The sequence below is a fragment of the Trachypithecus francoisi genome, unplaced genomic scaffold (genome assembly GCF_009764315.1).
Source record: "Trachypithecus francoisi isolate TF-2019V2 unplaced genomic scaffold, Tfra_2.0 Lachesis_group1, whole genome shotgun sequence".
NCBI lineage: Eukaryota > Metazoa > Chordata > Mammalia > Primates > Cercopithecidae > Trachypithecus > Trachypithecus francoisi.
The window spans coordinates 119,433,286-119,449,033 of record NW_022681454.1 but is presented as its reverse complement, the minus strand read 5'-3'; the positions used below and the strand labels follow the sequence as shown (position 1 = coordinate 119,449,033).

Below are 15,748 nucleotides of genomic sequence, written 5' to 3'. Positions count from 1 at the left end.
TACTGAATACTGTATGCAACTGTAACATGGTGCTAAGTATTTGTTACCCAAACATAGAAAAGGTACAGTTGGCCGGGCACGGTGGCTCAAGCCTGTAATCCCAGCACTTTGGGAGGCCGAGATGGGCGGATCACAAGGTCAGGAGATCGAGACCCTCCTGGCTAACATGGTGAAACCCCATCTCTACTAAGAAAAAAAAATACAAAAAACTAGCCAGGCGAGGTGGCAAGTGCCTGTAGTCCCAGCTACTCAGGAGGCTGAGGCAGGAGAATGGCATAAACCCGGGAGGCGGACCTTGCAGTGAGCTGAGATCCAGCCACTGCACTCCAGCCTGGGCGATAGAGCGAGACTCCATCTCAAAAAAAAAAAACAAAAACAAAGCAAAAAAAAAAAGAAAAGGTACAGTCAAAATACAGTATTATAATCATGGGACCACCATCATACATGAGGTCTGCAATTAACTGAAACATCATGATGCAGTGCATGGCTATATAGTATTCATTTTTAATTACATCCTACTCTATTTTTGTATATGCCACTCAAAAATCTTAAGAAGCCCTTAAATACTAAAGAATTGTCTCATATTAAATCATGCCAGAAGTCTTTCCTAAACAAAGCAGAGTGGGACAGACAAAGAGGCAGAGGAATAGATGGCATAGACTTCAACTTTGCTGGACATGGCAAAGCCTCTAGAAGAGTTTACATTATTTGCTTAAATCATTACTTCTGTTCAAATTTCTGCTATTTTGTCCATGCGGAATTCTGGCCATGAACTTGTATTCTAAACACTAAGAAGTCTACAAATGCACAATCACCAGTTGTTATGAACAAAGAGACCATGTTTTGAAAAGCCAATAGGGAAAAAAACTATTTTCTTATTTGTAAAAGGAAGATAATGATACCTGCTTCATAAGTTTGTATTTAAGATTAAACAGATATTATTTGTAAAGCTGGCATAGAGCATGTTCTCAAAAATTTCACTCACTCATTCATTCAATAAGTACTCGGTAATATCAAGGTCCTAGGAATATAGTACAGTGGTAAAGGCCAAACACCTGACCCTTCCTCTACCACAGAGCAGAGGGACTCTGCCTAGTCACCATGGCAGTCTCCCTAGATGTCTGGACAGAGCTGGACAGATCCCATGAATACTTCAGGGCTCTCACATCACCCTTCAAAAAATAATCTATGCCTCACTTTTCTCACCCTTTAACAGCTGAGGGTGTCTCTGTAATTCATTATTTTTCAATCCAACACCTTCTGTCTGTGTCTTCTTTATACATTGGTACACTCAACTAAAACGGTTAACACAATCACATTCCCAATCTCACTTGAATTATACTCCCATTACTGAGTCTGGAGTAATGTAGATATACATAAATATGTAAGGAGAACTAACACTTAGAAACACATTCAAAATAGAATATTTCTCTTTTCACTTAGCTTTTTTTAAATAAATGCCTTATCCCAAAGACGATAAGGAAATAAGGTTAATAAGCCTTACATTTAAAGGTAAAATATGACTCGGAGAAAAGCTTAGATGAAAAGTAACAGAAAAGGACCCACAATGCAAAACGCAAGATGATACCATCCCAGAATCAGAATTTCCAAAATCAAAGGGACGTTTTTCTCTTGAGTCCCCATCCAATTCAAGTAGTCATCCAGCCAGTGAGTAAATGACACCTCTGCCCAACACACAAACACACACACCCCATCTCCAAATGAGCCAACACTAGAAATAGTTATAAGAAGAAAGGTCAAATGACACTTGGTAGGATAAAAAAAAAAAATCTAGGCAAGAAAAGTAACATAATTAATAGAAAAAGTAAGAATACATAAAGAAGACATGCAGCAAGTATTAGATTAAAAGATATATATCAGGCAGTAGAAAGATTATTTGCATTTCTAATTCAAAAACAAAGTGTTTATCAAATTGATATGTTTCAAAAGTAATTTTTAAAATGGAAGCACTATTTGACCGTTTTAATCTCTTCTATTTCCTATTTATGTAATGGCCACCTAAAAACCTATGAATTGTTTTCTATTTACAAAATGATTCAGCTTAGAAAGGAGTAGAATGAGACTGTTCATTCAGTAATTTCTCCCACCCACCCTTGCAGACATCACATCACAAAGACTGTGACTCACTTTGTCATACAATTTCTACCCTCTTAAAGAGGTTTTCAGATTGTTGTGATGAATACTGGCTCATAAATCTGAATAAATTTTCAGATGAAACTATCCGTGCCATTTCATCACAGCCCAAAATATTAACAATGGTACCAGACGGTCCCCAATCCCAACTTTTACAGTGATTCACTGGTTTTAGCCTTGAGTAAGAGAGAGACACATTGACTAGGCATTGAAGTGTCTGAATCAGGTATGAAGTCCCAGGTCTGCATTCCTTAATTAGAGTACTATAACCAGTTCTGGAACTGAGCATTAATGTTGGCTAGAAATATTAATATATTGCTTAACAGCTGAAAAGTTTCCAAAATAAAAAGTGATCCAACAAATGACTATCCTTTACCTTTATTGCTTCCCTTGAATAATGTTGAAGGTGTTTGCAGAAAAGAAGTACAGTGCTGCTGCATTCAACTTATTTTATATGCCTCATACTATAGTATTTATACTTATTTGAAGTTGTTGCCCATTCAACAAATACAGAGTGAACCTTTCCATGGGACTCAGACTGGTCACTCATTCAGCAATGAAGCCAAAAGGACCCTGGGATGAGTAAATTCAGCCTCAGACCCTCAGAATAGAAAAGAGTAAAGAACTACTGGGTAATGTGGTCTGGATTTTTTTTAAACAAAAATTTCTTGCCAGCGAGGAATTTCCAGTAAAACTGGGGGACTTGAAATTAAAATACAACAAGCTATTAGAGAGAATTTTTAGATAGCACACAGAAAAGGAAAGATGGATACAGGATGATGTGAAAGAAATAAGGCACAAGGCATGACTAGAACTGTGATAAGGTACGAGGATAGACAGGACATTTCGGCTTAAGGAAAACTGCCTGGTTAAAGACTAAGATGACAAGGAAGACAGGAGACGGGAAGGAAAGGTCAGAAAGGAAGTTAAGAGACTTGGCTAATTTATTGGGTACATCTTCAATTTAACAAACATTCTTTGAGTGGCCACTGTGTGTGAGGATGGATGCAGCAAATGGGATCCAGTGCTTGCCTACAAAGAGTTCACAGTCCCAGTACAGGAGCCAGACACATAAACCACTAACTATTACAGAAAGCATGAAGTTCTGTGTTCAGATTATGTACCAAGTATATGGGAAAACAGTAAAAACCATTAATTCTCCCTGGGAAGGTAGAGGAAAGTTTCACAAAGAAGTCTGTTGGGCTGGATCTTAAAGGATATTTCCAGAGAAAGGTGCAGATGGGAGGGGTTGAGAAAAATTGATAAGAAAAAGAAGGATTTTTCAAAAACAAGAGTCACATGAAGAAGGCCAATCATTGTGACAGTAATCATTACGACACATTAAAGAGACCATATAATTAAAGCATAAAGCGTTGCAGCATCAGGAGAGTACGGATGGTGAACAGTAGGAAATACGATTGAGCAGGTAGGTCATGTTTAAGAAGGAAAGCCAGGTAGGTCTGGTTAGTGCTTAAAATTGCAGGAGAGTAGAGGTCATTAAATCAAGAGGCAGGGCAAGGAAATCACTTGGCTGGGAAACATTTTAGAGAGACATATATAGGAAGAAGTAGAGAAAGGCATCAAAGACAGTTCCATGGTGTCTAGCTTTGGAGACAAGAAGAATAACCCACTATAAGCAGAAATTTAGGAGGAAAGGGTGCTAGTTTGAGAAAATGGTGGTAAGTTCTGTTTTATGTATGTTAAGTTGAAGCTATGGCAGTGTGTGTGTCCTCCAAGCAATGGGAAATTGAGATCGGGAATCAAGACAGAGACAGAGACAATACACGATCTGCTGAAGGAATACAAGTACACAGAAAGAAGAGTAGAAGGCTAAAAACAGAACCTTGGGGAATACAAATGCGGGAAAAGAAAAAAAAAAACAGAAGAAACTAGAAGAAAAGATAGTTGGATGGGCGAAAGTATAACCGCCTGAGGAGTTCTTCCAGCCTGCTGCACAAAGAAAGACCACAGCATTGCAGTAAAGAAAGAGTTTAATAAACACAAAGCTGGCAAAGTCATGTAGGAGATGGAGTTAGTACTCAAACCAATCTCATCCACAGCTCATAGGATAGGAGTTTTTCAACAGCAGTTTGGGGGAAAGGGTGAGGATTGCTATGCAGTGGGTGCTTACTGATAATTCATTGGGCTGAAGATGAAATCATAGGGGGTCAAAGCTGTCCTCTTGAGTGGAACCATTCCCGGGTGGGGCCACAGGAGTGGTTTAGCAGGTCCAGCTGAAGCCATGGGTGTCAGACACACAAAAAACCTGAAAAGATATCTCAAAAGGCCAACTACAATAGTGGTGTTATCTGCAGTAATGGCTGGCAATCTATTAATATGTCTACACGTTAGCACAACTCAGATTCCTGTCCTCCCTGCAAGCCTGAGGGCCTTTCATTAGCTTTATAAAGATGGTTGAGTTTTGGGGAAGGCCTATTATCCTTTAAACTATTTCCCAAAGTCATCTGGGCCTAAGCCCAGAAATGATTAAGGCAGCTTAAAAGCTAAAGGCAAGAGGAGGGGAGTGGGCTAGATCAGATCTCTGGCAGTGTCATAATTTTCTCAGATATAATTTTTGCAAAGCCAGTTTCAAAAGGAGAACCAGGTTGATGTGATGTAATAGAAGCCAAGGAATTATCAAGAAGTCAGAGGCAGACAATACTGCCGCATGTCAGAGTAGCATGAAAAATTGGAAAAGGCCACATGATTGAACTGGAAGACTACTGGTGTTCTCATAGGAATGATTTAAGTGGAATACTGAGGGCAGAATCCAGAATTTAAAAGAGTTCAAAAAAAGAAAAGGAGCTGAAGTAGAAGAAAGTACTGATTCCAGGATATTATTCACAAAAGAAAATAAGAATGAAAAACAAGCACAGCATACCTGAGAAAGTTTTATATTGCATAGTGAGACAGGACAGCCAAGTATAAAGGGGTCCCGGGAGAACTTCCGACTGGCCTGCACACTGGGAGAATGCGGTGCAGCCACGGAAGTTCATGCCCTTTGCAGAGGGGGAGACTGGCCTCTCCTGTTTGGGGTGGTAACCTGGGAATCAATCTTTGAGATGGGGGGCTGTTAATATGAACCCCTATCGCTTTGCCGTGTTGTTTTTCCTTTTTCCTTTCTGACCAATAAATTCCATAACCCCTCACCCTCCAAAGTGTCTGCGAGCCTAATCTTTCCAGATCTTTCCCTGGGCTTGTGACAAGAACTAGGATTTTCCTACAACAAAAGTACATGATAAAAATCTTAAATGCTTTTAAGGAAATCAGAATTCCCAATACAAGTTCTAAACAATTTTTCCTGAAAAATGATTCATCTTTCTCTAGATTATTCTAAGAAAAACTAATAGCCAGTCTCCAAGATTCCCAAATGTTTCCCAAATATAACTTTGCTATATATAATTATCTTCATTTAAAGATTGACCAACTATCTAAACATACATGTCATGACAGCAAGAGAACTGTAAACTTTAACCAAGCTTTACACAGCATATGGCTCATGAGTAGTTATTTCACAGCATGTTCCAAAGAGAATGTTTTCCTCATCAGCTGACATTTAGTGAGCACTCTCTGAGTAAAAGGTACTGAGCTTTTTATGATGTTTATTTATATAAAGAAGTCATGGTTCCTACCTTAAGGTGCCAGCATCTTCTCAAAGTGCCTAAATTATGAATAGAGAATAATCTGTTCACAGAATGCAGCCAGATCATTACTATTGTGTACAAATTTCTTTTTAAAAAATACTTTTTTCTTGGCTAATTTGTGTTATCGTTTAATTAAGTTTTCATTATAAATTAATGTATAGCTTAATTATAAATTAAACCAGGATCATTCCTTTCAATTGTTCAATTATATCTGGAACATACACTTAATATTCACATAGCTTCTCTTCAATTTTTAAATCTCCAAGATACCTTGAAAATCTGTGAACTTTTCATTTCAGAATTCTATTGGATAATTCATCTTAGAGGTTAAATTGCGGAAGTCAATAGCTCTTTAAAAATGCAAATACACACGCACATACACACACACACACACACACACATACACACACACATCCATTACAGATTTCTGTAAATGAGTATTAAGGATACACCAGTCAAGTCAAAAGTCACTTTGTACAGGAAGAGTGACAGAAGACAGCTGTATGAGACATAAATTAAACACCAAATATTGGCTGTCTGTTGCATCCAGGCCCTTCCAATTTCTTCAAATTAAAATTATTCTGAAGAGGTTTAGAATGAGACTGGTCTGGCTTCTAAGAACCACAGTCTATGTCTCCAAGGGTGAGTTCCCCTGGAAGTTACCACTTTTCTTTTCTTCCTCTCCTAAATTCCTGTGGCTATACATAACCTAGCTTAGAAGGCCTCGTTGGCTGTCATTATTAAAGGGAGAAACGAGAAAGCAAGAGCTGACCGAACAGTGGATACAACAAGGAAACACTTAAAAATCACAGTGCCACAAGTGCAATTTCTAATGATCCAGCTAAAACTCCACACTGATAATCATTATTCCAAATTATTATGCAAACAACCAAGCATTAACTATTTATTGAGCACTGACAATATACAAATTAAGTACTAGACCGGATCCTAATTTTAGAGCACAGAAAAGGACAAGCTCAAAAATAAATCAGAACAAAATACATTTGTTCGGACAGAATATCCTGACGAGGTTAAGATTTGTGCCCCAGGCACACGGTGGCTCACGCCTATAATCACAGCACTTTGGGAGGCCGAGGGGTGCGGATCATCTGAGGTCAGGAGTTCGAGACCAGCCTGGCAAACATGGTGAAACTCCTTCTCTATTAAAAATGCAAAAATTAGCTGGGTGCAGTGTTGGGTGCCTGTAATCTCAGTTGAAGCAGAAGAATTGCTTGAACCCAGGAAGCAGAAGTTGTAGTGAGCTGAGATTGCACCACTGCACTCCAGCCTAGGTGACAGAATGAGACTCTGTCTCAAAAAAAAAAAAAAAAAAAGAAAGAAAGAAAGAAAAAGAAAAAGATTTGTGCCCAAAGATACCCAAAGATATATATTTGCCTTGCTCCATTTCATGGTCATAGACTTTTATCCCATGCCAGACTTCTTACAGACTTGTGCTACAGGACAAAGGGGCCCAAGCAGGGTATTTGAAAAATCAACAAACACTAGAATTGGAAAAACAAGCAAAGACTACAGCACATGTGTAATTACCATCTTGTACAGGCATCTTGTGGTTTTAAAATAGTAGTTCCAATAATGTGAGACCTCAAATTGTCTTTTCAACATCACTGACGATAAGTTCTCAGAATCAGTGTGTAGATGAAGTCAATTTTATGCTTATAATATTTAAAGAACGGTTCTTGTTTTGTTCATTACATCTGTAACATTTTATTTTCTAATTAAACTTTAAAATCATGTCCTTCCACGTAAAATGGCGTCATAAATCAAAATGAGAATACTTAGAACCTAATTGTTACACCATTGTCAAAGTCTAATTACATAATGGTCATTTTATAAACAAATGAAACCCCTCAGGGCACGTCATGAGGGGATATTGCCTTTTCTAGGCTGAAGTCACTTGGCATCAAACTCATCTTAAAAGGCTCCTAAGGTGTGGTAATATCTATGACTCATGAATTGTCCTTTCATTGCTGTACTGATTACATGATTTCCAAGATTAAATGAGCTATTAGATTCTGACTTCATTTGTTTACTGCACACAATATTTATTACAGTAAATATCAAGTTCATTACGTAAAATTATTGCTATCCACTTGCCAGATATTACCAAAGAGACATGGGGGGAGAGAATACGTGTATTATTAAATCAATGGTTCCATTTACCCCAAAGGCAGTAGTGAAGAGATGGAAAGGTGGCTTTATCCAAAACCCCAGGAAATCAATCTGAGGCACGCGTAAACTAGTAAGAATTCCTCAAAGGGGTAGTAGCTCACTACCCTGAAATGGAGCAAGCCTAACCAAAGTGGGGTCCAGCAGGGCACACTACGGTGGAATGGAAGAGCGCACTGAGGCTGAGGGATGGCAGGAAGAGAAGACAAGGGGCCAGGTGGTAAGAAGCTCATTCAGGATAACAAAAGAGGAAACCCACAATTGAACTTCAGTAATTGGTGACTTTTCTGAGCTTCAGTATCCTCTTCTACAAAAAAAGATGGGTAAACCATAAGGTCTGAAGCCTCCCTTTGATTTCACAAGTCCATGTTTTTATGCCTGGGGTTGCATGGAACACATGCAGTAGCAAAGAGTCCAGGGGTCAGGCCCACCTACAAGCCACCCCTGATCCACACTGGAGTGGGCAGGTCCCTCTGCCTTTCCAAGTCTCAGCGTCCTCTGGAGCCTAGAAGCAAAGAAGTGTGGCAGACAGGCAGTCACCTCCTGGGAGAAGCCCAATGGTAAATCCAGTACTTCTAATTACCCTCATTTTTTTTTTCTTTTCTAAATAAGAGCACCTGGAATAAATTGAATACTAAGTGTACATAAGCAGCATCCATTTCACTTACTGTATTCTATCACATGTCGTACGTGCTGCTTGGGATAAAATGTTCTCTCTTCTGAATGTTTTTACACAGCTTGCTACTTTAAAGTATATACTTAATATTACCCATTCCCACCGCATTGAAAGAGGCCTGCCAAAAGTTAAGGATGCCAAAAGGAAGGCGGGAGTGCAGCACACATGCTGGAGAAGGAGAAACTCTGTAACCACTTTTAACATCTTGTTTTTATCAAGACTCTCATGTCAAATGAAGATTATTCCAGGACTACGAGAAAAACGCCAGAAAATGAGCCCTCTTGAGTGAAAATTCAGGAGAATGCCCAGGTGTGAAGCACAGCTGACCTTCAGCAACACTGAAAATTGGAAGCATTTGTGTTGTGTCATCTTCTCCTGCCTCTTGTTTTAGAACGTTCTCTTCTCTTTCCTAATTCACAGCTCCCCACTCTGCCTCCTCTTCCCCTGCACCTCTCCAGGGCCCCACCATTTATATCAGAGTCTTCAAAGCATCCTTCCCCAAACTCCAGTCCTTCCGGCCAGCTTTTGGGGAAGAAACTGCACTATTTAATCCATACTAAATGTTAAAATGGTTGAACTTGGCCTTTCAAAAGTTACCTGCAGTTTAGAAAACATGTGGGCAGAAAGTGTCATGACAAAGGAAAAAAAAATTCCAGTGATAGATGTTCAGGTCAATTGGACAAAACAGTCTGAGGAATGAGACCACGGATTTTTCAACTTTTCAAACAGGTCTAGAAATCTGAGCCATAATGTAGTAGGAAACCGTGGCTACTATTAACTCTTCTCCATGTTTTCTGGTTGGTTTTATTTGTTTTGGGGGGGGTCTCCTCCTGGTTTAGTCAACTATCAGTAAACATTAGATATGTGAGAAAATAATATACTATACTTAAATTTATGTCCAGGTTGGGCTACATAGAAATGGATGAAATTTGTCATTTTTAGATTTGTATTCTTGTCAGTCTATTGCCTAGTACAGGTATCCTTTTTTAAAAAATGAGTAGTCTCTTTGGAGACTTGGGAAGAAAGGGTGGGAAGTTGGGGAGGGACAGGACTACAGATTGGGTGCAGTGTATACTGCTTGGATGATGGGTGCACCAAAATTTCACAAATCACCACTAAAGAACTTACTCATGTAACCAATTGCCACCTGTTCCCTAAAACCTTATGGAAATAAAAATTTTTTAAAAAAATAGTAGTCTCCACAAGTCTGGATGAGTTATTCTACTTTTCCCTTTTAACATCTTATCTTTAGCTAGTTATAAAGTTAGCAGAGTTCTCAACCTGAGCACCAGTGACATTTGGGGTCAAAAATGTTTTTGTTGGGGTTATTATAATGTGCATTGTAGGATGTTTAGCAGCATCCCTGGCCTTTACCTGCTAGATGTCTGTAGCACCCTTCCAGGTTAAGGCAACCAAAAATGTCTCCAGGCATTGTCAAATGTCCCCTGGGGCCGGGCGCGGTGGCTCAAGCCTGTAATCCCAGCACTTTGGGAGGCCGAGACGGGCGGATCACGAGGTCAGGAGATCGAGACCATCCTGGCTAACACAGTGAAACCCTGTCTCTACTAAAAAATACAAAAAAATTAGCCGGGTGTGGTGGCGGGCGCCTGTAGTCCCAGCTACTCAGGAGGCTGAGGCAGGAGAATGGCGTAAACCCGGGAGGCGGAGCTTGCAGTGAGCTGAGATTCGGCCACTGCACTCCAGACTGGGCGACAGAGCGAGACTCCGTCTCAAAAAAAAAAAAAAAAATGTCCCCTGGAAGGCAAAATCATCCCCATTTGAGAACCACAGAGTTAAAGTAAGATTACAAAAATGAAAACCCAACTCACAGTCAGGAAGAAAAAGTTAACAGCTGTTTTTACAGTGGTGGTAATGTGGTATGCAATTCAAAGTTATGTCCACTATATAGTTTTATTCTATATAGTTTAAAGGCTAGCCTCTATATAGTTTTATTCTAAGGCGAATCAGGTATCAAAATCTTCAAAGAAAAAATGATTCAGCGACTAAAAGAGTCTGAAAAAAAGAGTATTAAGGGAAGCCTCAAATATTAACTTAATTTAGAGGGAAATTCTTCTGTCCTCTGGTCATAATACATGCTTTTTAATAAATAGTTTGTGATACTAGAAAAGAACGAAACCAACTGGGACACACAGCACCTTGCCCTTGTCAGCTGAGATGGCCTAGCAGACAACTGCAGAACAAATTTCAATCACAAAGATAATTTTGTGAAATAGATACTCAAGTTACCAGAATAGAGAAATAGCACTAACCCATGCAATAGGTTACAAGAATCCTTTCAGTTTTATGGGATTAAGTGATTGATAAAATTTTTAAATTACAGCAAGCCTGAAAAAAATTAAAGACTTGCCTCTTTTGCTGGTTGCTATTTTGGAAGCAATAAAGACTCGGTTCACATAAAAATGTATTTCCCATTCTTCTGCCAATTCATGTTTGGTTGTAGAATTTTCCCCTCTTCCACCCCACCCCATCCACCTCCCCTCATGACATTCCATTAGCATCCCAAGACAAAGGCAGAACTACAGGGGAGTGGCGCTGGGACCCCTGTGGGTCTTTTCTCAGGCAATGAGAGAATCAGATCCTACACCTGGAACCCATAAAGGAAGGAACGCCATAACACACAGCTTTTAAAACAGATGTTTACATACACTTACAGGAGGACAAGTTAAAATATATTCGAATCCTCTTTCTCTCACTTCAAATTCCATCAGTGTTGTAAATCGGCTCATCTTATGCCGCTTTCTTTCTCTTTCCTCTAGACCAGTGGCTCTCAAAGTGTGATGTGATCAGCATCCCCGGGGGAACATGTTAGAAATGCAAATCTTCAGCCCCCACTCCAGACTTAGGGAATCCCCTAAAGTCCAAGAACCCCTGATTTAGGCCAGTGTTCTTTCTAGAACCACAAACATTGTTTCTTACAGAAAGCAAAACTGCAATTCTCATTTCATCCTCAAACCTGCTGCAAGGTAGTAATGTATTAGCCCCACGTGAGGGATGAGGAAACCGGCTCAAGGTCTCAAAGCTAGTCAATGCAGGTGGAAGATTAAAGTGTTTGCACTTCTTTTCACTACTGAAACAAATCTGTCGCACTTTATTATCAACATCTGGATGTTTTGCTGCTTGGCTGGTTGGTTTTTGTTTTTGCTCTTTCAGCTTTCGTCAATTCGTAAGAATATAAAACAGAGTGGGTGAGAGTAATGTACCATATGCTTCGGGTCGTCCCGAGTCGGAATTTAAGGGCAGGACTCAGGAAAGATGTTTTTCCAATAAAGACCGTTTCGTTCTGCTGCGGTCCATCCTGTCTTTGTCCCCAGGACAGCATGCAGCAGACAGAAGTGGCCAGAGTTGCACCGCGGGGCCGCGGGCATCCCCGACGCGACAGGTTGTCTGCGGGAAGGGAGCCAGTCCGCGAGGCCCCGGCGCGCCGCGGCTCCGGGCCGGGGGTACTGGTTTACAGGGCAAACTGGCACACCCCAAAGCCCGGGGGACGCCCGGGCCTCCGCCACAGCCCAGGGAGGAGGGGGTGGGTGGTGAACCCGAAACCGCCGAGGGCCGCGCGGCCAAAAACCACACGGACCGCTAGGGTAGCAGTGAAGATCCGGGAAGAGCGCGCAGGCTGGAGGGGAGAGAGCGGGCGAGACCCCAAGAAATTGAAATGGGGCGGGGAGAGCGGGCTGGCACTCACTGTGAGGGTCGCTCTTCTCCCGGACCCCGTCAACTCGGCCGTCTGGGTGAATGCGCAGGAAGAAGCCCCCGTTTTTGCAGTACAGCCGCTTGGGGTCCTTGAAGTGGCCGGGCGGGAAGGCGCCGCTGCCGCCATCCTCGGGCAAGGCGGGCAGCGTGGTGATGCTCCCGGCTGCCATGGTTCCTCCAGGGCCCTGCCGGGGACCCCGAGCCGCTGGAGCCGCTGGAGCCGCGCGGGGAGCCGCCGCTCCCCGGCCCCGGCCCCGGCCTCCGACACGCTCCGGGGCACGGCCCCGGCCCCGGCCCCCCAGCCTCCCGCCTGGCAGCGCGCGGCCGCGCCCGCGGTCCCCCAGCCTCGAGCCGTTCGGCCGCTCTTCTGTCCGCCGGCCCCTGGTGCGCCGCGAGCCGGCGGCCCGGGACCTGGGGTTCAGGGATGGGTGTCTCCGCGGACGCCGCCTGGGGAGAGCCGCCTCCAAACTGCAGCGCCCGGGATCCCGTTGCAACCGCGGTCACCGCGTCCGCTAATCTGGCACCGGCCGGGCCGCGGCGTCACATCTTCTACATCTCCACCGCCGACACCCACCAGCCTCCCGCACCCCCGGCTCTCCTCCCTCCTGTGCGCCGCCCCCTACTCGCTAGGGGTTTTTGGGGCCTGCCTCTGAGTCCGCGGTTCAGCCACAACACGCAAGCGCGCGCGACATCCGTCCCGGAGGGAGCCGGGCCTCAGTCGGGGGCGGGGGAGGGGAGAGGGGCGCGCGTCGGAGGCCGCGGCAGGGCCTTGGCAGTCCTGGGGCTCCACCGCCCCTTGTCTCCCAGAAGTCACCCCCGCCCAACCCCGCACCACCCAAACCACGTTTAGGCTTTCTCCACACTGCGGGGCTTTTGCTGCGCAACCAGCCGTGACTCAACTTTTAAAAGTTTAAACTCAACTTTCTCCCCCATTTTTTTCCCCGCTAGCGTTTCAAAACGGAGAAGCCGTTTCCACCCCAAGGTAGAGAAGTTGGAATCCAAGGAAGATTCTGTGTCAGAGCAGGCTTTGAAAATCTCTAAATCACCAAAAGACGAAGGGTACACGTGGGGCATAAACTTTAAAATTAAAGGACAGAGGCTGAAGTAGTCTACCAACAAAAGGAGAGAAAGAGGCCAGAGAAGGGGAGCGGATTGGGTTGCTAAGAGGAAAAGATTTCCTTTACTGACTTAACTTGAATTAGACGACGCAGAAAGATGAGGATGGGACTCAAATCCTTATCGCAACTGAAGCGCATTAATGTCTTCACTCGGAGCTGGCATTTGCCCTAGCTAAATTGTTATGCATTTCTTGGAGAGAGAGTTATTTTCTGTAAATCCCAAATGTAAAATTGAAGTTAATTGCATATTGGTGATTTTCAGTAGGATATAGCAGGTGCTACAGATGATTAGCAAAATATCTGTTCAGAAAATTTGCATGTATTGAGTACCTACTGTGTGCAATACATTGTTGAGTGTGTGGGAGATGCCAAATCTGATGGGAGCGTCTCACACAGTGAGGGAGATAAGATGGGTAGCATGAGTAACACAAATAGCAGTAGAAAGTAGGCCATAGAAGAGTAAGACTAAGTGCTGTGGCATTTCAGACATGGGGTAACTCAGCGTGGGGAGGCAGGAGATTTGGGGAAGCTTCTAGAAGGAGTTGCAAGTATGGAAGTATGGACATGCCTCCTTGTAGAAACATTAGGTTTCAAAAGGCCATGCATAAGTGCATTTGTTCTTATGTCTCCAAGAGGGCTTTAACTCCAGATGCATTTTTAGAATGTTAAATATAGGAGTGTGAGTAAATTCTTTGAAGCTTTAAATCCAGGCATACTCTTCCTTTTTTTTTTTTTTTTTTAAGACAGAGTTTTGCCCGTGTTGCCCAGGCTGGAGTGCAATGGCGCCTCCCGGGTTCAAATGATTCTCCTACTTCAGCCTCCCGAATAGCTGGGATTACAGGCATGCGCCACTACCACGCAGGGCTAATTTTTTGTATTTTTAGTAGAGACGGGGTTTCTCCATGTTGGTCAGACTGGTCTCCAACTCCCGACCTCAGGTGATCTGCCCGCCTCAGCCTCCCAAAGTGTTGGGATTACAAGCCTGAGCCACCACGCCGGGCCAAAAACCAGGCATATTATTCTTTCTTCTTGCAGATGGTATATGTTCTATAGAGGAGGGAAAAAAATATTTTCCCCATTTCATTACTAGGTTTGTGGCTGAAGCCCCTATAACAAAAGACACATTAACAAGAGAAAAACACACTAACTTATTTATGTACATTTTACACAAAACAAGAGCCTTCAGAAATGAAGACCTGAAGTTAACAGGGAAACCTGTGTATTTTTAAGGCTAGGATTGATGAAGTGGAAGCCATGGAGAAGTATGATTAGACAAGTCTATGATCTAATGGTAATAAACTGGGGGGACTTACTTAGCAAAGCCTATTTGCTAGATTCTTCTCCCTGTCCCTGTGTCTTCAGAGATAAGGATGTCCCTTTCCTCCAGGTATAGGGAAAGCACCTCTGGAATGAAGGTCTTATGGCCTGCCTCAGAAGAGAAGATCTGGGGAAAGTGAAAGTAACCCTCTTGCTTTTGCTCTTTTCTCAAGTGCCAAGGTACCATTATTTTGGGGTAGCATGTCCTGAACCCCATCAGTTCTCTAACGTCTGTGTCCAAAATGGATTCATTTCATCTTCACTGAAAATAGATCTGTTGAGACAAAATCACTCCCTCCAGATGATCTCTGTAGGTGCTACAGTGGTGCTGAGTAGTCCCTAGAATGATTGAACTCTTAGTTGAACTCTGTGTCACAGAAACCTGAGGATTCCAGGAGCATGGGGATAAAATCTAAGTCATTATATTTTTTAACAGTGGCATCCAGAAAGCTGGGGAGCAACTACAAGCAGTAAAATAATTTGCATTCCCTACAATTCAAACAAATAATCTAATTTTCAAATGGGAAAATATTTGAACAGATACTTCTCCAAAGAAAATATACAAATAGCCAACAAGCACATGACAAGGGGCTCAACATCATTAGACATTAGAGAAATACAAATCAAAATAACAATGAGATACTACTTTACACCCACCAGGATAGCTATAATTAAGAAATAACAGAATGGCAATCATTAAGAAGTCAGGAAACAACAGGTGTTGGAGAGGATGTGGAGAAATAGGAACACTTTTACACTGTTGGTGGGATTGTAAACTAGTTCAACCATTATGGAAAACAGTATGGCGATTCCTCAAGGATCTAGAACTAGATGTACCATATGACCCAGCCATCCCACTACTGGGTATATACCCAAAGGATTATAAATTACTCTACTACAAAGACACATGCACACGTTTGTTTATTGCGGCACTATTCACA

The 15,748-nt window shown here is 42.5% G+C and overlaps 1 protein-coding gene across 1 annotated transcript in view; it reads right to left on the bottom strand.

Moving 5' to 3' along the window:
• Window positions 1–13,057, bottom strand: part of FGF2 (fibroblast growth factor 2) — a 73,520-nt gene extending 60,463 nt beyond the window's left edge. Inside the window, exon 1 of the mRNA XM_033215194.1 lies at window positions 12,365–13,057. Coding sequence (XP_033071085.1) covers window positions 12,365–12,542 — 178 coding nt within the window. The 5' untranslated portion in view covers window positions 12,543–13,057. The remainder of the gene's footprint in view (window positions 1–12,364) is intronic.
• Between the last annotated feature and the right edge of the window lie 2,691 nt (window positions 13,058–15,748).